Below are 24,694 nucleotides of genomic sequence, written 5' to 3' on the forward strand. Positions count from 1 at the left end.
TCTCCAGGCCAAGTAAGGCTGAGTATTTCCTTATCCATCCTTTCAAGGCAAAGGTCTTTTCTAAAAGGAGGCCCACTGTTTGCAGCAAAGGTTCTGAAAACATCTTCAAAATCTGGAAACCTGCTCCTCTGTCATGTGAGATCATGAGGGAACAAGCAGCTGCATTGTAAATGAGGATCAGGAGATGGCTTTCTTGAGGAAAACTGGTGACGGCCATCCAAGTTATAAACGCATAACCCTTGTCCCAGTAACCATGCTACTCAGAATTCATGTGCATATGTGCCAATGAAGGATAAAGTGTCTCTGAGAACACTGAAGCCCATTGCCAAGGGACTGGTGAAATGAATTACAGTATATCCAAAAGTAGACTACTATGAAGTCATTGCAAGAACACAGTGAGGTAGACTTATACACACTAAGGGCGAATAGCCACGTGTGAAGTGAGAAAAGCAAGTCTTAGCTGGTCTAGTTTCCTGCCATTTAAAAAAGCTACAGTAATGTAAATATGCTTTGAACAGCTGAAGGATGCACAACTAACGAGTAACAGTGGTTATCTCCAGGGAGGGGAGCCCAGGGAAGCGGAGTGGAAAGGAGATACTTCATGTCTTTCGCTTGTTTTAAACCATGTGCATGCATTTTCTTTGCTATGCTGTTTTTAAAATGAATCAGAACAGGGAGATGATAATGAAGTTATTGAGAAAAGAGCTCTCCCCCACTGGTGTGTTTCTGAAGGGCTCTGTCTAGCCTAAATACCAAGCCTTGCCCTATCCAGGGCTGAGTACAGGGGATGCTGTTGACCGCTGGTTTTCCTATTGGATTCAGGTCTGCCCTCCCAGGGCCCAGCAGCTTTCCCCACACCAGTACATGTGGGCAGCTCTGCCTCTGTGCCTCAAGTACTATTTCACACAAGCCAGCAGGGCAAGTGGACGTGCAGGAGCCAAACATCGGTCTGCTAGTGGGAGAACAGCAAGGCTACTCAAAGGAGCAAAATGAACACGATCTGGATGTGTTTGAAGAGATCTTGTTCAGAAAGGTCATTTGTTATTGATTAAGCATTTATTAAATACCTTCCTAAAGGTCTGAGATACCACTAGGACACTAAATTAGGAGCGAAACATGTGCAAGAATGATCCACATTGAAGTACTAGCTCGTCAGTTCAAATCCACTGTAATTCCCCCTTGAAACAGAACCCCAGATTAAGTAGCCAGCAGCACAGAATCCTCTAACTTAAAGATTTTAAAAGAAAAACATAACCAGAAGGCCTGGTTTTCAAAACTGCTGTTAAAGGCCAACAAATTAGCTGGAAGGAAGGGGTGAAAAGGAATCAACCTACGAAGCACTCTGCCACAGACAGCAGATGCTTGTAGTTTTTTGGTCTCTTTCCTTGAGATAATCACTACCTTGCTGAAAACGGGAAAGGCACCCCCTGCCATCCCCAAGGGGAAAAAAATATTCACCCAAACAGCTTCTCCTTGTTTTTAACCATATATTCCAGGGGTATGTGTGGGGAGATTTTTTTGTTTGTTTTTACATTTATACAGTTTACATTGCTTGACCCATAAATAACACTTGTAAGATTAATAGGGCCATAGTTTTAAAGAGTATTTACATAGCCCCACCATGCATACAGAGCCTTTTTAATATTGAAAAATTGAAAAAAAAAAAAAAGAACTTTCCATCACTAGGCAATATAAATTTGACCATCTAAACTTATAAACCCTGACTAAGATACAAGCAATCATTTCATCCATAAATGCTGTTTCTGGTTCCCTAACAAATCTAGCACTGCAGTGTAACAAACATCTTACATTTCAGGGATATAAAAATATCAGCTTTAAAATCTGAACTGTACAGTATGTACATTAATATTTGCACCGTTAAATTAGGAATACACTTAAGTCTATGAAATACTACATTATAAATAGCAATGTTCCTTTCGATCTGCAGCTGGAGCTAATATAATGTTTACCTGGCTAACAAGGGCTGGACGGGGAGGAGGTGGCCTTGCACGAGGGGACGCACAGTGTTGGCTGGGTCACACGACTACGTGCATGCCACACAACTGGACAGACCGTCAGGACCTGGGTCAACCTGGTGCAGACAAACGACAAACACGATTGCTTGACAAAGGTGGCTCAGGCTCTCCACCGTCGAAAAATCAACACCCCCATCCAGCCAGCTCTCAACAGCTGCTTGCGGATCTCTTGAGGTTTGGAGACCAAAGCAGCTGTATCAAATTGTGATGCACCCAACAGACACAAGAGGTCATGTCTACCTGGCACCATCCAAGGAGGGTAAGTGGAGAAATCACACCTTCCAAAGGTGAATCTGACACTGTAAACAGCAGTCGGGGTCTCACTTACATGGGCAAAGCACTTGAATCTATTTTAGCAACTTTCCTATGGAAGAAAAAAGATATGATTTAAGATGGTTAATGGCTAAGTTTAAATACAATCTCCGCAGCTACTACATTAAGAAATAATACAGTTTTTGCCCTTGTGTCCCTTTTTCTTCTTGGATTTAGTTGTCCTCTGACCAAACTGAGGAGTGGGGAGTGCAGAAGTTGGACTAGAAAGGTCGTCTGTGTAGTAGGCATATCTCTGCGGCCGGGGCTGAGGAATTGGTTGTCCAAGAAAATACCCTTCTTCTTCTGAGTCAGAGGAGGAGGAGGTGGAGGAGGAGCACCAGGAGTCGTCGTCCTCCCCATAGAGGCCTAGAAATCGCGGCCCTCCCGGGTTCTGCAGGGCGTAGTCAGAAGTGGCGTGGGTGTACTGCCCATAGAGGTCAGCGTTCTGGATGTAGGCCTGAATCTCCCGGGCACTCTTATTCTGGATAAACTTTTCGTAGTTATCGGGGGTGTAGAGCCGCAGCCTGTCCTTGGGCGAGTATTTTCTTTCTGTGACAAGGTTCAGAGCATTGTCTGAGCGGGACTTCCTACTTCTCCTGCGGCGATGGTGGTGTGACCTGGTTCCCCTCTCTTCAAAATGGTACACCCGTCTCCGAGTTCTCTCACTCATGGGCGGCTGCCGGATTTCGATGTTCTCATAGCTTCCGTTGTCGATGACATCATCTGAAAACTTGACCTGCTGTGGCCTGGACTGAGACTTGGACCTTCGGAGCACTGGCAGGTGAACAGGCTTCTCCTCGGGCAGGACTTTTTCTGGACACAGCTCTGAACTGAGACTCTTCAAGGACTCCGTGCTCCTGTGCAGCATGGAAGAGTTCAGAGTCCCCATATTGCTCATTTTCTCACAATCTTCTGTCTCTATTTCCTCAAAGTTTTGCAGAGAATACAACGATGGCCTCGGCTTGCTTTCTCCATCCACTGAAGCCCCTAAAAAAAAAAGCCAAGACAAGACGTGACCATCAATAATCCTAACACTCTGACAGTGATTACCAACAAGCTTTAGAAGCATTTTGAAGTGTAGTCTCTTGAATTTCAGTATCTGATGAATAATCACTAGGCAAAACCAACAGACATATATACTTAATCGAGAAGAGGTATGAATTTTATCATTGAAACAAGTGGCCCGGCATCTCTTATGAGCCCCAGCCATTTGGGGGCCAAACATGAGTTACAGCCCATGGGATGAGCAGCCAAACTAAAATCTCTTCATAACAGTTCAGTCATTAATTGATTAACATGATACATAGACGCTTCTGTCTCTCAACCCATTAACGCAGCTGTTTATCTGAATCTCTCTCAAAGCAGTCCTTCCCTTTGCATGCTCACGGCCACTATTATGGCCCTCTTCTTATGCCCACACTCTTCTTCTTTTATACCTGGACTGGTAGTCGAACAGCCCAAGGGCCAGATCCAGCTCACAGCCTACGTGTGGATAGAGTTTCACTGGGCCAGATATATCTGTTTGCTTCTCTGCTGCCTATGGTTTTTTTCCACAATGTAGAGTTGAGTAGTTGCAACAAAAACTATAATGTCCCAAAAGTCCTAGCTAGCCTTTTATGGAAAAAAGTTTGCCAAACCCCTGACCCAGGCCTTTATCCAATCTTCTGCTCCATCAACCCATAAATATTCTACTTCCAGGTTAATTTCATTTTAAAACTTTGCTCAAAACTGATGATGTTGTGCTCCTTGTTATAACAGGGCTCAGGCAAGTTAAGCAAAATGGACATGACCCAGCTGATGGTAAGCAACAACAGGGAATGCTGTGAACTGTTGTCAACTGGTGGCTACATAGCGTCCCAATTTCTAAATAAAGCCTGTTTTTGAGCCTATCATTTGTCAAGAAAAGTCAGCAATAAAATGACGTATACCAAATGTTGTCTGTTTTTGATATTTAAATGTTGAAACATCTATCATATGGCCTAGCAAACAGGAGGTGCTTAGTATTTAGTCTTACCCACCATTCCTTAAGTCCCCTTAATTATAGGCTTTAATGTTGACAAGCCCAGCTGAAGTCAGGAGGGTAGCTGTCTTAACCCTCTGTGCCCAGCACGTGGCCTGCGGCCCTCCTGGCAGCTGCTCAAACCTTGCCTATGTTATAACGTAACGTAAGCTTTATGAAAGGACTAGTGTCATTCGCTGAACTATGAAACTAACCAAGCAACAACAGTACCCAAAACTTGTGGCAAATGTAAGATTCAGGAGGGCTGGGGTCTAGGATCAACCTTATCTTTAAACACTTATATAAAGTTGGGCGTTTAGCGTCTTGGTTTCTTTGGTGTTCTGTTTTTGTATTTTTGATCACGCCACGTGGCTTGCAGGATCTTAGTTCTTCAACTAGGGATTGAACCCAGGTCATGGAAATGAAAGCACTGAGTCCTACCCATTGGAACGCCAGGGAATTCTCTAGTCTCTTGGTAATTCAACTTTCCACATTTGTAAAATGCAATAATATCCACTCTCTCAGGGTCATTGTAAGGATGAAATGTAGATAACTGACACAAAAGTGTTTTGAAAACATTAAAGTGAAATTATTTTATAATCTGGGTTAAAAAAAAAAAGACTTAGCTAATTTTGAGCTATCTATTGCCACAGGGCAATTCAGGAAAAAAAAAATGTTCTGTGCTTATGGAGTACGCATGTTGATTTTAAGATCTTTAATTCATACAGAATGATCCAAAGAGTCCAATATCTTTCAAGTACAGATGTAGACTCCATCATCCCAATAAATTCATCTCTTCTCTTCAAAACAGGGATAACAATACCTGTCCCCAGAGACTGTACTGAAAATTTATTTTATATGTATGCATACACATATGTGAGTGTTTGCTTTGCTATCTCTTCTGTTCAGTTGCTAAATTGTGTCCAACTCTTTGTGAGCCCACAGGCTGCAGCAGGCCCGGCTTCCCTGTCTGTCACCATCTTCTGGAGTTTGCTCAAACTCATGTCCATTGAGTCGATGATGCCATTTGACCATCTCATCCTCTGCTGCCCCCTTCTCCTCCTGCCTTCAATCTTCCCCAGCATAAGTGTCTTTTCCAACCAGTCAGCTCTTCGCGTCAGATGGCCAAAGTATGGAGCTTCAGCTTCAGCATTAATCCTGCCAATGAATATTCAGGATTGATTTCCATTAGGATTGACTGGTTTGATTTCCTTGCTGTCCAGGGGACTCTCAAGAGTCTCTTCCAATACCACAATTTGAAAGCATCAGTTCTTCAGTGCTCAGCCTTCTCTATGATCCAGCTCTCACATCCATACATGACTACTGGAAAAACCATAGCTTTGACTCTACAGACTTTTGTCAGCAAAGTGGTGTCTCTGTTGTTTAATACACTGTTGTTTTGCTACAGTGTGTAGCATTTAACTGAAACACCTTCCTTCCCATGGTCTACGGTTTTAAAAAACATAGCCCCTACTGGTTGCTGAACTGTAACTTTTGGCATAAACTTTTTAGTGGCTCCTTTTTCAAATACCCCATAATCCCTAGATTACGTACCTGTGATATTAGACAAAGCCAAAGAATCCATAGAATCCCGAACACTTTGCTCTGGTTTGAGGTCTGACAAGCACTCTAGGGAATCTTCATACCACTGTGTTTGATCGTGATTGTATCCTGAAGCCCCATGGTCCAGATCCAATTCCTGGAGTCTTCGACTGCTCGCAGGGCCCGGGTGGCTGCCATAAGCTGAATCTCCTAGTCCATCTTGTGACTGTGCCCAATACATATCAGATTGGTATTTTTTACTTGCAAGGCTCTGGTTGTTTTGCTTCAACTCGGTCTTATTTTTAACCATGTTATCAGCTATCCAGTGCTCACTGGCTCGAATGTCCATCTCACTGGGCTGCTGCTGAAAGAGAGTTTTATCACCAAACTTGAGGAGGAGCTGTGTCATATAATCTTCATGCTCGGCCCATTCTTCAGGGTCTTCGGGGGTTTCGTGCTCTACTCTGCCTTTCCAAAATTCTTCATTGACAAAACTTGCTCCTTGCCTGGAAAGGCTCAGATCGTCCAGCTTACGAGAGAGGGTATCGTCAGCATTTCCCGACAGGCCAGGAAACTTATAGTTCAGAGCAGGGGACAAAAGCAGGGACTGACGACACTGATCTGCTGACCGGCTGCTCTTGCCCATCCGGACACTTCTTCTGGAGTCTCTTGATCGAGCTGACTGGAATGCAGAGTCGGAGGAATCGGAGGCATGCATGTCTTCACCGAGGCTGCATGTCTTTGAGCAATAAATCTGGCCTTGTTTGGGGAGGAAGGGGCATCCCAACAGAGAGGTTTTGCACTGGGCACAGGAGAAGCAGGCCTCTGTGGCATGCCAGTGCTGCCCGTCATAGGTCATCTGCGCGTGGTCCACACCTGTTTCGAGAAAGGAAAGAATCACAAGTTATGGTTCCGCCCTGACACAGAGGAAAAAGAAAAGACAGACTGTGGGCATGAGGGCACCTTTGAGGGTGATGAGGCTGTCCTGGATCTTGATAGAGCTGGGACTTACACAGGTGTAGTTAATTCTCATTTATAAATTGATCTCTGTGCTAAATGTCTTTGTAGTTCCAGAATCCTTGCCGAGTCTCCCAGGTCACTTGCAGACATGTGCAAAGTGGCAGAAACTTTGAGTTAAGGGATACTGCCGCCTCCCAGCTGAGGGGAGAGGGCGCTGCCTCTCGTGTCAGCGCTCACACCTCACACAGGCCCGTTTTCTTTCCCACGTTTGCACTTCCTCTTAGTGATTTTGTTTAAAATGGCCCCAGCACAGAGCTGAAGTGCTGTCTAGTGTGGCTCAGCACAGAAGGCTGTGATGCGCCTCACAGAGGCAATCCACGGGTCAGATGAGCTGTGTCCAAGCAGGTGGTACAGGGCTGTTGACTGTGAGTTCGATTTAATGAATCAACAACATATATTAAATAAGGTGTCTTTAAACCAAAATACACAGGCAACAAGATTATCTGTTTGATTGGTTTATGACAATGTTTCAACCACAGGCTCATAGGAACTAACTCACTGTATCTCCAGGAGCAGTGGCTAGGTATTAGATAATCATGTTCATGGGGACTTAACAGATCGCAACTGCCAGGGGAGACGAGAATCCAGTCTACACCCATTTATCAAAATTCATCAAACCGAAACACTTAAATCTTTCAGATTTCACTGTACATAAACTGTACCTCCATCAAAAACAAAAAGAAAGAAAAAAACACTGGATAATCAGAGACAGAGTGATGGGTAAGTGGCAAAGCTGCAGGCTGGGCCACGGACGCACCAATATGCTCCCCGCACGTCTCGCAGTACTCTGCATACAGGGACTCGAAGCAGCCGCAGCAGAATGGGCGGCCGTCCTTCATGATGTACCTCTGCCCACCCAGGACCGTCTCGCACTCCAGGCAGCAGAAGTGTTTCATGTGCCAATGCCGACCCTCAGCCTCTGTGCACTCATCAGCAAAAATTATCTTTAAAGAGAAACAAGAAACCACAGGATGAAAGAAATTCATTTTGAATGATTTTAAAGGCCAGGTTAACTGCATGTTTTCTGGGCAACTGACAGGCACTGGATCTTTTGTTTCTTACTGCCCCAAGCTTACATGTAACTTACATGTAACTTGATGTAGCTACAAAACAAGAAATTGAAAACGTTGAAAAAGAGAAACCAAGTGCATGCTTACAGAATTCTACATTGGCGGTAATACACTTGGTCATACTTTTGCTCCCCAATCACACTTTGCAGGCATAATCTGGCAAAGAACACATTAACACTGAAATAATTTAGTGGCCTGTGCACCTTTTAATAGAAAAAAAACTCACTAAGTGGCTGTGAGCCACCAGTTACAGCAATCTGGGTGCTGGACAAGTGAACAGCACCGATGCAGATAATGCTTCCTCGGGCCTGGTGGCCATCTCCAGATTAAGGACTTTTTGATTTTTCCATATTTTTGGTTTCAAAAACTTTTCAAATAGCACATCATAGAAGAAACTTAAATATACGAAAATAAAAATGAGAAGTTTACTATTACTGATTGAAGCAGACTAGGGAGATATAACGAATAAATGCAATGAGGCTCCCTGGATGGGGTGTCAGAATAAAACACAGACATGAGTAGAAAAACTGAGGACATCTAAATAAAGTCTATGATTTAGTTAAAATATTATACAATGTTAATTTCTTAGTTTTGATGCATATACCATGATTACATAAGATAATTAACAAGCTAGGAGAAGGGTATACAGGGACTCTCCGTGATATTTTTGCAACTCTTCTGTAAATCTAAAATTACTTTTAAAAAGCCTAAGGTAGAAAAACTTCATTTTACACCACCAGCCCTTCCCACACATGCTCCAGGGGTTAACCACTGTGAACTCAGTGTATGTCTTTACACGCTGTTTCTGAGTGTTTACAAATATGTATATACAGTCTTGTTCTTCCCCCCTTTATCAAAAATAAGATCAATCGTTACACACTCTTCTTGCAACTTGCTTTTTTCTCACAATCCATCAAGGACATCCTTGTCAGTGGACAAAGACACCTGCTGCCTTCTCTTCATCAGCTGCATGTGTTTCCATTATACCACTGTACAGGGTTATCTTAAAACTATATACACACAGCACATGCAGCAGAGACTTCTATTTGGCTGAGGTGTGAACAGTGGAATATTGGCTGACTAGAAGCTTATTTTTCCCAGTGTTAAGGGATGAACTTTTTTACCTCGTCACATGCTGAGCACCGGGGTTTGAGCAGCTCAGCATGGTGCCGGCCACAGTGAATTTTTCCATCCTGATAAAAATAGATGAGGTCGACCAGCAGCTCACTGCACGTGAAGCACACAAAGCAGGATGGGTGCCAGCACACTCCCGGGCCCGCTCGAGAGGCAAACACTGCAATCTCACCTCCGTTTATCTTCAACCCACACTAAAAACAAATGGATTTCAATTTAAAATGATGCTTCTTCAATGACTGCAGTCTCTGCCTTTTCCACTTAACACTCAATCCCAAATCTCTCAGGGAAACTAATTTCTGTTCCCTCCTGCTAGCGGTTAAACAGCTCTTCACTGCGGAACTCTCACTCTCCACTGGAGTGAACATGCCTCGGCTTTACTACCTACCACGCTGGACTGCTCACCGAGAACACTCGCAGTGGTTTTCCAGGGGTGGCCTCCTGTTGGATATATTCTTGCTCTGAGAATGCACAGTAGAGGCCCCGAACGTCTATATTATGTCCCTGTGAACATGAGGCACACCCCAGCCACGCCCTCCATGCCAGGACCTTAGGATTCCACCCCATGTTTACTTAAGGGGCTGCCTCCCCCATACACACAGCAGTGTGGCCAGTTGCAAACATGAATCCCCATTTAATATAAAGCTACGTTACTTTTCTTTCTCATAGTTTTTGGAGGTTTTTGGAGGGCTCATACCGATGCTGGCCTGGCTATCCGCTTCCTCCCACCTCTCCCCCTCAGCTGATCCAAGACATCACCACCCATCCATCCAGAACTCGCTACCTGCTCGCACACGGCGTGCATCACTGCTCTGGACAGAAGTTTAATTGTTCCTCTTCCTAGTGCTTCTTTCTTCCGCTGAGCGCTGAACACTTGAAGTTCTTTTTTCTCTTCCTCACTCAAAGTCTGGCAGTACCGCACCTTCACAGAAGGAAACAGAAGCACCCTCTGATGTACACAGCCTCCCTCACCAATTTTTTATTTCCAGAATTGAGTTTCAGGAAATAAAACAGCAAGTGTAGCTGGTCTGCCCTCATGAATTCCTAGTTTTAAAAATGACCCCATACCTTTAAAACGACACCAAATCTTGCAGCTTCTCTAGCAAAAGTGAAATGCAATCTGAAGGAATAGTCTGTCTGTCTTTTTTTCTTTTTGGCCACACCATGCAGCACATGGGATCTTAGTTCCTTGACCAGGGACTGAACCCACACCCCTTGCATTGGAAGCATGGAGTCTTAACCACTGGACTGCTGCAGAAGTCCTTTATTTGTTTTTTAAAAAAAAGGATGAAAAGTTTAATTTAAACTTGTATCAGCAAAGATGCTAAAAAAAAAAAAAACAAAAAACCTAAGGCATTAAGCTTTCTTCAAAAGGTTTAAACTGGTTAACTGCCACCTTAATTATACATTCTACAGGCACTCAAGCCCACTGCAGGCCCAAAGCCCCATAAAGCTCTTACTGGGCGAAGGGGTGGAGAAATTGCAGGAATCTGTAGGTTCCTGGTAACTGGTGGGTGGCTGCAAACACTATAAAAAACGAACTTGTGTTAAGTTTATTGCACTGACACTCTTTTCTCTCTTGAAGAATGGAGAGCTGTATTCTCCAGCCCAATTTTATCTGAAGGCAAAAGAGTCTAAAGTTTATGGGAGGCATCACAACGCTGAGGGTGGATTTTTTTTTTCCTAATTAGCCTTCTTCCTGTTATTTTACCTCATTATCATGTGGTGGCAACTGGTACAAAAGCTGTTTAATTCGGTGCTTCTCTCCAGGGCTGTTAACATAAGGAACCTTTTCCTCTGGTAAGCAAGCAAAATAGAGCTGGATCTGAGGGAGAGAGGGAGGAGGACGTCAGCACACAGGAAGCGAACACTTCAGCTCAGTCCATCCCGAGAAGTTACCCTGCCCTTTAGGTAGGGGTCCAGCCTCTGACAGGATGTGGCTGCTGGCTGCTAATGAGAAGACCAGCTGAGCCAGGCCAGGAGACGTGCAAACCCCCAGTTAGCTAGCACCCAGCTGCTAAAGGGCTCTTCAGGAATGTAATTTGTAGTAACAATCAGGGGCATTATAAATTACGCACCATAAAATATGCACATTTAATGCTACCATTCCTGAGTGATCTCCCTAGGGTCAGCCAAGAGAGTGCTGAGTGAACACTGGCAGTGACCACACAGGCTGTGTGACACTGTCCACAATCCAGCCACTACACAAACACACTGGATTTGCTCTCTGAATTTCACAGGTTGCAAAGACAAAAGCTGTTCTGTTCAACTTTGTAAACTCTCCCTTATCAGGTTCTCTCAAGCTTCAGCTTTCTTTGCTTCCATGGGTGCTGTTTTCTAAATACCCGGAGTCAATTTCCCCCAGAAAACTGGAGGGAAGCTATAATGAGCTGTACTTAGTTCATTTTGAAAGGAGAACTCAATTTTTGTTTGAATTTTTTTTTTCTTTCTGTTGTATCTAAAGGAAACCCCTTAATGAATGCTGCAAAGGATGCTGCAGTGCTGAGGAAGAATGAAAATCATTCAAGAAATGAGAAGCCTAAGGAATTTGGGGCCTGTCTGCTTCAATATTTCAAGATCTCACAAACCTACTCACTGAAGCTGCAGAAAGGGCTCTCTCTTAAAGGTCGGTTGAAACACTGCCTTCCTACCTGGAGTCCAGCTCTCCCCCATGTCCCAGTGTATCAGCCACCGGAGCTTGTAGGGTTGTAAATGCTAAACACTAGCTATGTGTGTACCAGACACTGTGTGAGGCCCAGGATGAATCGGAAACCCCTCTTCTCAAGGGGGTGCCCACCAAACGGGAAACACAACCGTAACTCAGGAGCCCAACTGCCTCCCCTTGTTTCAAACCACCTTGGCCCTTGTGTCCGTCACCAGCAATTTTTTAACAAGTTCATCATTATAAGGATATTGGGAAGATAAAAACAGGTACACATAATGTTCTCATCTTCCTTAAAATAACAATATAACAAAGCACAAAATTAGCTCTTTAATTTTTTTTCCGATTCACATGGTGTGGTGACAGAATCTTTCCTGTGCAAGGTTATCAAAGGTCTATTTAAGCAGTGACTCTGAAATGGTCTCACAGCTCTGTCTCGTCTCTTCCAAAGCCCAGGCACTGCAGAGAACTGCCAGAGAAACTTTCCCCTTTTCTGTCATTACTTTTTTGTTGTTACTAAAGTTTTTCAAAAGGTTAGTAAGTTCCTCCCACTCTCTCCAAAGGGACACCTAAGTCAGAAATCCACATAACAAAGGCAAAGGCAGCACTCTGGGTTTCACTCATCAGGGCAAAAACAGCATCCTTCTGGACCCAAGAGTATGAAAGGGATTGGAGACCTTCATTGAGAAACTAAGTGTGACTTAAAAAAGCAAACCATCAGAAAAAAGAGTAAGGCCCGAGGACACAGCATGTCACTGAGGCAGTGACGTCTGATCACTAAAAAACAGAACACCGAAGACTTAAATCACACTGAAAACCAGAAAAGTGGACAATGTGGTTCCCACCTGCTCGGGTCTGAGGCCTGGGGGAACCCAGGCGTACTCCTCCAGCGCACAGCCCGAGTCATCATCCGACGTGGAGCTCCGCTGGCATCCAAAGGCAAGTTTGCTCATTTTGGGCTCCATCTCCAAAGGCATCATAACAGAGTCAACAGCTGGCTTCTCAGTCACAGGACATCAGACCGTGGCTGCTGTGGGCAATATAAGACAACCGAAGAGATGAATCTAAAGTCATGAGTCTTACCCTCCAAGAGCTTTTATTGAACACGTATGTACACACATTGGGGCCCAGAGAAAGGGACCAAATGACCAGTGTCACCGCCCTCAGGCCCCCAGATCTTAAAAACTACGGCTGCACGATGCGGAAAGAGGCCCGTTAGCAGCTCAGCATTTGAGAAAATGCCACCCAAACTAGTTTATCTCCAGATGCCTTTAAAAGGTACTTCTCTACACAATGTTCATTAAAAAAGTTCTCGAGAACATTGCACCGCTGACTAACTTCCCGCAAATGGACCCTGCGGAGCCCCGGGAGTTGTGGGAAGAAGCTGGGCTCGAGCCTCCCGCCTTGTCCACACCTATGTGCTGTGAAAGGATGGCTCCAGCCACCCGAGTTGCTTCCCCAGATCTCCTGACCCATCTTCCCAGCGGAGGCATGCTGCCTGCCAGTACAGAGTGGGTCGGCTGGGCCACACTGCTTAGGTTTCAAGTTTCCAATAAAGTCTGAGAGGCACTGAACTTCGTTTACTCAGGGAGAAGAAACAGCACAGTTAAATCCTTACACAGCACATTAAATTCACAAGCCTTTATATCCATGGGCTACAGTCAGCCAGACATTCATTAATGAGTTCCTTCATAAGAAAGTCACTGAATCTGAGCACTAGGTTAAAATAAAATCCAGCGCGGTGACTATAAGCATTGAACTGTGTTAATGGCAGGCTTTCAAATGAAAAGCTCTGTAGTACCTGGTGGCTCAGTCGGTAAAGAATCTGCCTGCCAATGCAGGAGACCCGGGTTCAATCCCTGGATCAGGAAGACCCCCTGGAGAAGGAAATGGCAACCCACTCCAGTATTCCTGCCTGGGAAATTCTATGAACAGAGGAACCTGGTGGGCTACAGTCCATGGAGTTGCAAAAGAGTGGGACATAACTTAGTGACTAAACTACCACACCACCACCCACCTACTGTGTGTGACATGCTCTCAACCTGCTGCTGGACACATGAGGTATAAACCCAGCTCTGAAAAGTCTCCTCAGATGAAGGCCTATAAGTGTTTAGGCAACAGTCCTGACCTACAGCCTGAGAACTTTGTTATCGCCATGCATGTCCCTTCTGAGTTACTTCTGGTTCTTAAAAATCATCCCCTATTCCCAGTTACTAAGATGAAAAAAAGATAGAAGACTTTCAGGATCAGATGCAGCTTTTTATACTTCTCTCCAACAACAACAACAAAAGAAATTTACAGATAATTCAGTTCAGTTGCTTAGTCGTGTCCGACTCTTTGTGACCCCATGGACTGCAGCATGCCAGGGTTCCCTATCCATCACCAACTCCCGGACCTTGCTCAAACTCATGTCCGAGTCAGTGATGCCATCCAACCATCTCATCCTCTGTTGACCCCTTCTCCTCCTGCCTTCAATCTTTCCCAGCATCAGGGTCTTTTCCAACGAGTCAGTTCTTTGCATCAGGTGGCCAAAGTATTGGAGTTTCAGCTTCAGCATCAGTCCTTTCAATGAATATTTCTAGGAAATGACTTGCCCAAGGTCACACAGCTAAGAGCCAGAGTCTAGTCACACTGCAGCAAGTCTAATACATCGGACTTCTGAAAATTCTTCTGCTTTAAATAATCCTCTCATTTGCTTCAACAGGTAGGAAAAACACTGTCAGCTTGATAGTCATTTGTCAGTGACATTCTCAGTGCAACGCTAAATACTTACAAGTGTTTGTTAGAACATGTTACCTATTAAATCCTATGAGTACAAAAACTTAGGACTTTTCTTTGATGAATCAAAGGACACTAAAACATTAAAATTCTAACAGTTCACAAAAGGGGGGCCAAGCACCCAAAAGGTACAATCTTTATTAGAAAAAGAGTAATGCCACACAGAAGATAGTATTCCAACTAATAAACTTAACTCCTTCACCCTGAACAAAAAATAAAGCTGACCTCATTTCCTGCCCCACCACTGGGGGGAACTGACCTTTTACACAAGACATCATTTCACGCAGGTGCACTTCATTCATGTCTCAACTGAGGGGAGGCTTTCTAAACATCGACACATTCCTCTTACCATTCAATAAAAAAGGATGTGTTAATGAAAGTCAGAGCACTTCTTGGATCTGCTCTTTCCCTTTTGTTTTGAAAAAAATAACAACTGCATATCAAAGGGAGAAAAACAGAGGTTAAGAATTTAATTCATAACTCAAAACACCCCCACTAGGAGAAAGGGTGCCTTCAATGCTATTGAACCCAAATCATGAACTATGCATGTCTGTCCTTTGCCAAATATGGCTGAAAAGGGAGACTTGAAGGTACCTGCTCTGCACAGACTTACCAAGAACATAAATATTAAGCAGAACCTAAAAATTAAATGTCATTGTATTTTAAAACAAGAGAAAACACCACAAATTAAGACAAATGAATTTTCCATGCTAGCACAAAGATGCAGATTGCCAAAGAGCTGAATTATTCTTATGGCTACATTCCTGGATCGGCCTTTGGTGGCAACTGTACAGTAAATGACTACACTAAGCAATCAGCACTTGATGCCACGGTCCCGGTGCTCCCAACCACCTGGGTGTGCCGGCCGCGTCTCCAGCCGGCAACTCCCACAGCCACACCAGCCTCGCCTCAAACTGTGCTGCAAACTGTCATTCAACACTCATGGGTGAAGTGATGAGCTGAAGAAACACGAGTGATATGGGTGCGGCTTTCAGTGTCCTTTGTTGGCACTCTGACAGCTAACTCACTCCTCTGTGCCCAGCCTGGCATGATCAGTGATGTGACATCCGATCACCACATCAAACAACCCCACCAGGGCGTATCTGCTTAAAACTGAGGAGGAAACCGAGTCTCAGAGTGATCGGCCATGGATCACCTGCCCAAGGGCAGCTGCCTTAGAACACGGTTCATCTGTGACCTTAAACCCCTGCAACCCCACGCTGCCTCCTGGGTGAAACTTTTTCGTTTGTGAAGTAGTCAGACTGCTGGAGCACAGACATGCCTGATGACACAACCAGACCGGGCCCATCCACCTCCCCCAGAGAGGGCGTTTCAAGGAGACTTTCATATAGTCAAGAGGATCATAAAAATGCAATGGCCTCATGAACTGCTGCTTCAGTTCAGTTCAGTTCAGTTCAGTCGCTCAGTTGTGTCTGACTCTGTGACCCCATGAATCGCAGCACGCCAGGCCTCCCTGTCCATCACCAACCCCTGGAGTTCACTCAGACTCACGTCCATCAAGTCAGTGATGCCATCCAGCCATCTCATCCTCTGTCGTCCCCTTCTCCTCCTGCCCCCAATCCCTCCCAGCATCAGAGTCTTTTCCAAGGAGTCAACTCTTCACATGAGGTGGCCAAAGTACTGGAGTTTCAGCTTTAGTATCATTCCTTCCAAAGAAATCCCAGGGCTGATCTCCTTTAGAATGGACTGGTTGGATCTCCTTGCAGTCCAAGGGTTGCTTCAGAGCTTTTAATTTGGAGAATGTCTTTTTCCTTTATATCAGAGGATAATTACTTAAAATGACAAAACATTACATGTACGAGTAAGTTCTAAGAGCTGTCCAAAAACAAATATTAAACAAGTGCAGCTTAGTCACGGTGACCTCCTACTTACCAGACAGTGGTCGAGAGGCTGGATTGCCACAGCTACGTTTTCTCTACTTGACAGCATAACAACTTTAAGTCAGATTTTTCTTTTATAAAGTACCTGTGCTTGTCAGCAGACCCAGAAAGTATACTGTTAAGTATATCACTGTCTCAGACTATATTATATGCAAGAAATTGACTGCTGAGGAGGGTTCTTGATCTCATAAGTATCCCCTATGTAGACATTTACATGGCTACATGGTATTTCCTTTGTAGCACAAGAGAAAAGAGGGAAGCCTGGCCATTGCTTATGCTCTGGGTGATGAGAAAGGGTCTTCCTAATGACATCTTCATGTGGCTGCATTTGCTTTTTGCCAAAATACTATTAAATATCTTTTAGGCCAAACATGAAACCATCGCTGAATTAGATCTAATAGGAAAATCCTATTCATTCTATTTCCAGGTATTGTCTCTTAAGATTGATCATGTGAAACAGGATCAACAAACCAAGTCTGCAAGTAAGTTGAATAATAATTGAAATAGGACTTCCCTGGTGGTTAAGTTGTTCAGAACCCACCTCCCAATGAAGGGGATGTAGGTTCGATCCCTGGTAGGGGAACTAAGATCCCACACGCTGAGCTGCACCAGAAGACCCAACAACTAAGACTGGACACAGCCAAGTAAATGAATAAATAAATATTTTAAAAAAACTGAATTTTGGGGTTTGATATAAAGCAAAACTTTTTTTGGCAGAACCACAGTTACACGGACAATGCTGGCCCTGTCCTGTGTCTCATATTTATTTTGTATATTATTTACTGTTGTAAATTTTTATTTTGATGTAATTTCAAACTTCAGAGAAGTTGTAAGAAGAGTAAGGAACAAACTTAGGCAGCCTTTTACCCAGACTCATCAATTGTTTACATTATGCTTCATCTGCTTTATCCTCCTCCTCCACACACATACACACACGCTTTTGTGGGAACCGTTTGAAAATATTTTTTACATTCTCTTACTTAACCACAATTAAACATGGTATCTTAAAGTTTATTTAAAAAAAATAAAACTATGTGCAAGATACCATGTTAGATGCCAGAAATAAATTGAATAAAAAGCCAGAATAGCTCAAATCATCAGTATTCTGTGCTTATTCTGAGGCAGGTTTCTTGTCCTGGTCTTGAGATGCTGCAATAAATGGAATGAACTCAATCACAAGTGAACAGCAATCATGCATTAACCAATTCTACACAAGGTTTGCCCCAGTAGTGGCCCTACCTCTCCAATGTCTTTATGATTCTGGATGTAAATAAGTCTGATAAGGCAGAGAAAAGAAGTAAAACAGTTTGAGTCTGACCATGAAGGAAATGTGCAGGGGAAGCAATACCTTAAAGCTAATAACATGTCAAAGAGGCCTGAGGCTGGGTAAGGAGAGATGAGATGCTTATTCCTAGAAAGATGAGGATTCTAAAGTGGAAGAATCCCATTTCCCCTGCTTTGTCCTTTCTTTTCCTTCTTCCTTCAAGAAAGTTAAATAGCTACTTCTCACCATTTAAGAAGATTCAGAGGCAAACAGCTCACAGATGTATGGCTTCTCAATCATCATATACCTGTCAAAAGAACACCTGACCCGGGGGACAGGAGCAGAGCTGAGGGAAGGCAACTTGTTGCCCCGGGCATTCGGATAGCTCCGCCCCCAAGTCCTCAGGCTATTGTGGGGCCTGGTTCTCTCAAACAGCAACTATTTTCCTTCCAAAGATGGCCTAAGGATGTGACAGTTTTTAAAGAATAAAATAAATAAACATAAAGAATTGAAGTTATCAATGAGTTGTACCAATTGGCACTGTTCCTTTCACTCTGATTACATCATACATCTGGAAGCTGACCAGTGACATCCAAAATGAGAACGCGTTAGTAACAAAGACTGAAGGCTGACAGGGGAGCTTCATCTTCTTTTTGAGTTCAGGACACTCCAGCCTCCTGAAGGGCAAACAGTATTGATAAATTATTGGCCACCATTCCTAGCTCCCTTGGAGTGAGGTCGGAATAACTAGTCCCTACATAAAATCTCTGGCAGACAGACACTAAGACAGAGACACACACACTGCATGTGTAAATGGTCTATGGAGCATGGCAGGATCTTTCCAGGTGTCTGACACAGAGCAGAAATCAGGAGCCCCTACTGGTGCTTTGAGGCTGTGAGCTGGCATTTGTTCCCCAAATTCAATCATTTAAGGAGGAGTCCTTTATGAGATTTATTTTCCAGATTCACTTACTCCACTCATTTATTCATCCTTATATTTAAGGACCATTACTGAATCGTCCTGAGAAACATCAAAAAACAAGGCAACTGACATTCATTCCATTAAAAGCTGTAACTTTTTTTTTTTTAAGTACCTGCTGTGATAAGAATTTTTCAAATTTCATTTGGAATTTCCTTGCTTTCTTTAATACTGGTGGTGTGTGTAAACTATACATGATTTAGCCTTTGGCTGATCATTTGTTTTCATTTTGAGTAGAAGATGAACAGTGTAAAGAACACTGGTTTTAGGAGTTTAAACAAAAGGAGCTCTAAGTCAGCCATCCAGCTGGCAACAGCCTGGGAACCATCCTCAACGAGGAGCTGAGGACTCTCTCACAATGCAGAGCTGATGTCCAGAATTGCATGGCTCCAGACACATGACTCGGAGAAGGCAATGGCACCCCACTCCAGTACTCTTGCCTGGAAAATCCCATGGACGGAGGAGCCTGGAAGGCTACAGTCCATGGGGTTGCTGAGGGTCGGACACGACTGAGTGACTTCACTTTCACTTTCATGCATTGGAAAAGGAAATGGCAACCCACTCCAGTGTTCTTGCCTGGAGAATCCCAGGGACGGGGGAGCCTGGTGGGCTGCCGTCTATGGGGTCGCACAGAGTCGGACATGGCTGAAGTGACTTAGCAGTAGCAGTAGCAGCAGACACATGACTTTAATTTGTTGCTTTCAATATTCTATAAATTAGGCAATTACAGTTTGAAAAGTTTGTCCACAAGTACATAGAATAATTACGCTGTCAATTATTGTTATTATGCTGTCCATTATTACATGGACAAGGGCTTAGCATTCCTCCCATAAGCACAGCAATCACTGTTTAAGATAAAATACAGTATGTGAAGGTGTTATTCAAACTAAAAAACTGCCTTATTATTTTGCTATGCTATTTTGGCCACTTGGAGATCATTTATTTTCTACTGAGCTATATGCTGCCTCTAGGATAGTTAAGGATTATTATTTTGATTGACCTTGACATACACATAAGTGAGCCTTTACTATTTTTCCCTAAAAATCTTAACAAGTCAACATAGCATATGAAAGTCTAGAGGCAGTAAATGGTCAATGTTTTGCTGAAAGACACATTCTTCCTAGATGACAATGGTACCACTGAATAATTGCACATCTCAAGCAGAAGACTTTGGACTGAACCCTATAGACAAGGAAAAGGACAAAAGGCAGATAAGTAGGAAGTTTCCCTTCTTGGTCTTATAATTAATATGACAGTGATGGTCAGAAAAGAGAAAAGGAACCTGGAAGGGGCCTACCAGCCCACTGTCATCAAAAGAGCCTAAAGGTGGTGGCGTGCGAAGAACAAGTAAAAGGAACCAATAAGAAAGAGGAAAACTGGGTCAAAGAGGGTTCTGAGTCCTAGGTGATTGAAAAACAATGCACCAATATGGAAATACTGTCTAGGCAAGTCAGCAGGGAGTGAGGATTTGAGAGCATTGAGATGAATGAATTCAATCAGATTCACATTGAGGTTGTAACTATACATCAGTGCAGGTATGGTTCCTATTATTCATCATTTTCTTGGACCAAGTCACCGAATCAAATCAAAATCATGCAAATAGAAAACAGAATAATTTTCAGTGCCGGCCATTGACTAATGAAGTCTAAGGTCATACCCTTAATTACAAATACTTTTCCTAATGAAATTCCACTTTAGTTCCTATGAGAAGACTACCCGCAGCATTGCAGGATCCTTAGGAAAAAGTTATTTCTGGTGTGGACATGCCCAGGAAAGCTAGAAGTCCTTTGATCACCAGAAACCAGAACAGATACTGATTTGTGAAGTCAGTTGGGCTAACATTCCCTAAGTGTCCCCTGCTGCTAAGTGTCATCCTGTGGGCTACAAGCTGCTTAACAACTTCTTTGTTAAACTGCTTGTTAACAAGGCCTTGGTACATAGAAGATTCGGGTCACACACACCCACTCAAGATCTGCTCTAATTCAGCCAGGCTAAATATGCAGGTGAGTTAAATTTAACTACAGACTCCTTTGGTAGTACGGAATCCTATAACACTTCCATTGTTTACAACACACACACACACACACACACACCCCCAAGCACACTCATGCGCGTGTGCACACACACAGATATATATACCCTAGTTTTATGGTGTCCTTAGCTTAAAAAAAAAAGTCAGAAATCTACAAAAGCCATAGGTCTCAAAACTATTACAATCAAGATTTGAATTTCATAGCAAACATCACTAAACTGTAATCTCTTTTAAGTTTTCACATAAAGAGCACTCGAGCCTATTGTCTGCTAAAGACAATAAGAAAGTCCTGGCCAACAGAGCCCAACCCAGTTGTACTTATTCTGAAATGAATCACAATAACTGTAAAATAAAAACAACGAAGGTATCTGAAGATATTGCTTATGAAACATTCCTTGACTAAAAGGACTTCATACCAGCAATTAGTGACATCAGGCCATGTGCCCTTTGGCCTTTTCTGTATTTTCCAGGTAAACCTCCATCCAACTTGTACATTTTCCGACAGCTGAGTGGCCCGACAGGCACCACACCAGTGCCAAGAAGCTATCTATTTTTCCAAGAGGAAATGTGGCACTCTGCAGGGATTCAAAGCAGGCTAATTTCATGCACAAATACATTCCACGACAGTAAGACAGACTGCTTAACAAAAGGAGGAAACCTGATGACAAAGCACGGTCCTTTGCCAGAGCGGCGCTTCGGGGGTCAGGTTATTTGGCTGTAAGCCGGCCTGTAAGGCAAAATCCAAGGGCAGGCCACGGTGTGAGGCGGGCGGCGCGAGGCGCTGTCTAATGAATTCATTATTTTCCATAATGGGAGTCGCAGATATTTTCTCAAAATCGTATTCAAGTCTCCTATTGACTTTCTGAATTTCCATTTTCAACGGCGGCCCAAGGAAACGGCAGCCAGACTTGACTCCAATGTACACACAGACTCGGGTTTCACCCCGTCACCTGTTGGCTCCCGAACAACACGCCTCTTTGTGAAACTCACAGCCCTCATTTGAAACAAGTTTCCAGAGAAAACACTTCAAGAAAGTGTTTGAGAAGTCACAAGACTCGAGTTGTAAAAACAAATTCCACACATAGCCTGACTTATACTGACACAGATTAATGTGAAAACCCGAGGTTTTTAAAAAGGCCGCGGGAGAGGAGTCGAGGAGGGGATATCACCCCGTCCTTCGTTGAAACCCAGGGGGCTAATTCGAGGTGGGCCGCGGGGGACGGGCTGCGGGGCTCCGCCGGGCCCTCCGCGTCCGCCTCAGGAACGCCCGGAGTCGGAGCCCGCAAGCCCACCCTCCGCGCGGCGCCGGCTGCTCGGGCCGCCAGGGGGCGCCCGGGCCGCGGGTCCGACTCGGGTCCGGGCTCCTCCGCCTCCGCGGGCTCCTCCGCCTCCGCGGCCTCCCGCACTTAGACGCCCAGCTCCACATCCCGAGGCGAGGAGATGAGCCCTTCTCGGCGCCGGCGAGAGCCCCGCGAGGGCAGCTCCTCGACGCCCGGAGCCTTCGAGGCCCCCGCGCCCGCCCTCGGGGCAGCGTGACCTCCTCACCGGGGTCCGCACTCGTTCCACCGCTGGACGGCGGCACCGAGTGACCGCGGGTCCCCGCGTCTATCCCCAGCCTCCGACGCGAAACCCTCCGCGTAGCCTCAGCATTCAGCCCCCGCCGCCCATCGCCATCGAGCCCCGGAACCCAGACGGCGGCTCCCCACCTGTGGCCGCGGGGCCGAACGCGGCCTGCAGCCCCTCCGTGGAGCCCTTGGCGCGCACTCGCCGTCCCCTGCTCTGCAACCGGCCGAGGCTGGCGGCCCGGCGCGGGTGCTCCCGCAGGAAAACGGGGCTGGATGTCCCTAGGGTAATCCGCGCCCAACTCTTTCCGGAGGAGACCCCAGCAGGGCGCGGGCCGAGGGGCAGGGCAGAGAGCGTGGGGGCCCCGTCGCCGCGCAGTGTCAGCCCCGCCCGGCCAGCGAGGGGTCGCCCCCGCCCTGCCGTGACGCGCGGTCCGCCGGCGGGTCCTGTGAGTCCCCTTTCGGTACAACGCGGCGATCCTCAGCCGCGGCTGCCGTCTAACCTGCCGTGAGGGGGCCGGCAAGAAGTCCCCCAGATTTCCAGAGATCCTTCGTCCCCGCCGGCGTCGCCGACTCTGCTCCCCAGTGTTCGAGTCGCCTCGCCCAGGCCACCGCATCCCCCACGCCTCAGCTCCGCGTCTCTCCAGGATCCGCCACCGCGGAAAGAAAAAACCCGTCTCCCCTCTGCTCTTGGGCCCGCGATCTTCAAAAGTAACCAGAGCCCGCATTAAAAAAAAAAAAAAAAAGTAACCATTTCGCTTCCTGACGGTCCCACCCTCCTTGCCGCGCAGCGGGCCGGCCGCCGGCCTGGCGATCCCCGCCCAACTCCGCTCCCCGCTCCCGTCCGCAGTAGGAGCCTACCCGGCCAGATCCCGCTGCCCCCGCTTTCCAGGAACTGTCACTGCTGACCGTGCCCTTGGCAGGTCTCCACAAGGTCCCGCGCACGAACTATTCCTCGAAGAGTTACCCACCCACTTGGCCAGCCTTGAGGCTTGAGCACCTACCTCGGTCCGCCGGCTCCATTCCCGGGAGCCCTATTGAGTGTTAAAGCCGAGATGCAAATACCCCAGGGCGCTTATGTAAACTTCCCCCTCCCGCAGGTGCACGCGCGGGCCAGAAAACGCTGGGAGCATATGCAAGGACACCTCTTAGAGAAATCATCTCCTCTCTGCCCATAACAATGATGTCAGCAAATGGCACGTTTAACCAAGTTCTCACTTGGAAGGGCTCATTAACATATGAATTCTCCTCTTAGGACCTTCCTTGCATTTCGGAGAGATTCCTACTGCTTTTAGCGCAGATTTATTTTTATCAGTAAATAACATCCCAAGAAACGGAACCAGGTCACGGGATGCACTCAATCAAGTACATGAATAAGAGTTGTTAAGTGAATATAATTATTCAAACACAAGGACTATGCTCATACTCATGGCTAATCTTGTTTCTGAGCTGTTAACATTTCTAGGTACACTAAGAGAAAGTGAAGCTTGGCATTAGTTGCCTACCGATAGGACCAAGAGAAGCAAAAACAGGACCTCAAGGCAAGCCCAGAAAGAAACTACAATCTGCAGCAGAAGACTGAGTCGCTTCAAAACTACAAATTTTAATTTCTACAATAGCCTCCTTATCACAAGGCGATATGCCAAAAGAAGGGAGAGAAAAGGATGCAATATTTAAGAGCTTTATCAGTTTATAAAATGCAACTTAAAATGGTCACCAGTTCCTTGGGTATCCTACCTCTTTTTCAGGTTATATTAGGGGAAAAAAAAAATCCTTAAACCCTCAGGATTCCTTGGGAGTGATTTGCAACGTATATGTTTCTACAGCATACAACGGAACAATAGCCCATTGTAACTGTGATTTAAAAATACACAAGCAAGTTGCTATAAATAGAGCAGTCAAGTAAATAACTCTGTGGCCAATTTCTGTTATCTCTGCTGCAAAGCAAGGCAGCTGAGAAGCTGCTTTTTTTTTTTTTAAGTTACTTTTTTAAAGTGGCAAAGGCCCCCCAAAAAGGTAATGGCTCTGCTGGTAGACTAGCTTGGAAACACTGATTTAGGCAACAGGATCTGTTATTGAAACATACTCTATGTTGGTAAATCTAGAACACAAGTTGTGAAGATGGTTCCCAAACAGTTCTAATGTAGATCTCCTCTGCCTTCAGGTTGTATGGAGATTGGTGAGAGGGCAGAGGTGGACTTCAAAGATGACCACTTTGCTCTGGGGAGCTGTGAAATAAGTCGTGAATACTTAGGTCAGATTTCCTTTTTCCTATTTCATTTCTGTTTGGACTTTCTCAGGGAAGTCATCAACTGACAGTGTGCAATCCATTACTGACTTAAATCAAACCCGAACTATCATATCATAATACAGGGAGTATCAGCAGGCCAATGCTATGCCAGG

At 45.1% G+C, this 24,694-nt stretch overlaps 1 protein-coding gene across 4 annotated transcripts; it reads right to left on the bottom strand.

Moving 5' to 3' along the window:
• Positions 1 to 1,019: 1,019 nt before the first annotated feature.
• Positions 1,020 to 23,993, bottom strand: PRICKLE1 (prickle planar cell polarity protein 1). 4 transcript variants are annotated; one of them, XM_044941641.2, is made up of 8 exons: positions 23,296 to 23,993; positions 12,621 to 12,805; positions 10,825 to 10,938; positions 9,898 to 10,035; positions 9,104 to 9,307; positions 7,667 to 7,853; positions 5,902 to 6,765; positions 1,020 to 3,335 (listed from the first exon to the last, which is right to left on the bottom strand). In XM_044941641.2, the coding sequence occupies exons 2-8, from the start codon at positions 12,753 to 12,755 to the stop codon at positions 2,473 to 2,475; spliced, it is 2,505 nt and encodes an 834-aa protein (XP_044797576.1). In that variant the 5' UTR covers positions 12,756 to 12,805; positions 23,296 to 23,993; the 3' UTR covers positions 1,020 to 2,472. The 4 variants fall into 4 exon arrangements, with proteins under 4 accessions (XP_044797576.1, XP_044797579.1, XP_044797578.1 ...); XM_044941644.2 differs by lacking the exon at positions 23,296 to 23,993 and adding an exon at positions 23,153 to 23,267; XM_044941643.2 differs by lacking the exon at positions 23,296 to 23,993 and adding an exon at positions 22,795 to 22,933.
• Positions 23,994 to 24,694: the final 701 nt, after the last annotated feature.

This window comes from Bubalus bubalis, chromosome 4, assembly GCF_019923935.1.
Source record: "Bubalus bubalis isolate 160015118507 breed Murrah chromosome 4, NDDB_SH_1, whole genome shotgun sequence".
Lineage (NCBI taxonomy): Eukaryota > Metazoa > Chordata > Mammalia > Artiodactyla > Bovidae > Bubalus > Bubalus bubalis.

What these genes read in the sequence shown, in the direction of transcription:
- PRICKLE1 (XM_044941641.2), bottom strand. Translation starts at nt 12,755, where the DNA reads ATGATGCCTTTGGAGATGGAGCCCAAAATGAGCAAACTTGCCTTTGGA. An exon ending in CAGGCCTCAGACCCGAGCAG is followed by an intron (nt 10,939 to 12,620) that starts GTGGGAACCACA and finishes TCTCTCCCTCAG; the next exon opens with ATCCAGCTCTATTTTGCTTG. An exon ending in TGCACGCCGTGTGCGAGCAG is followed by an intron (nt 9,308 to 9,897) that starts GTAGCGAGTTCT and finishes ATTTGTTTTTAG; the next exon opens with TGTGGGTTGAAGATAAACGG.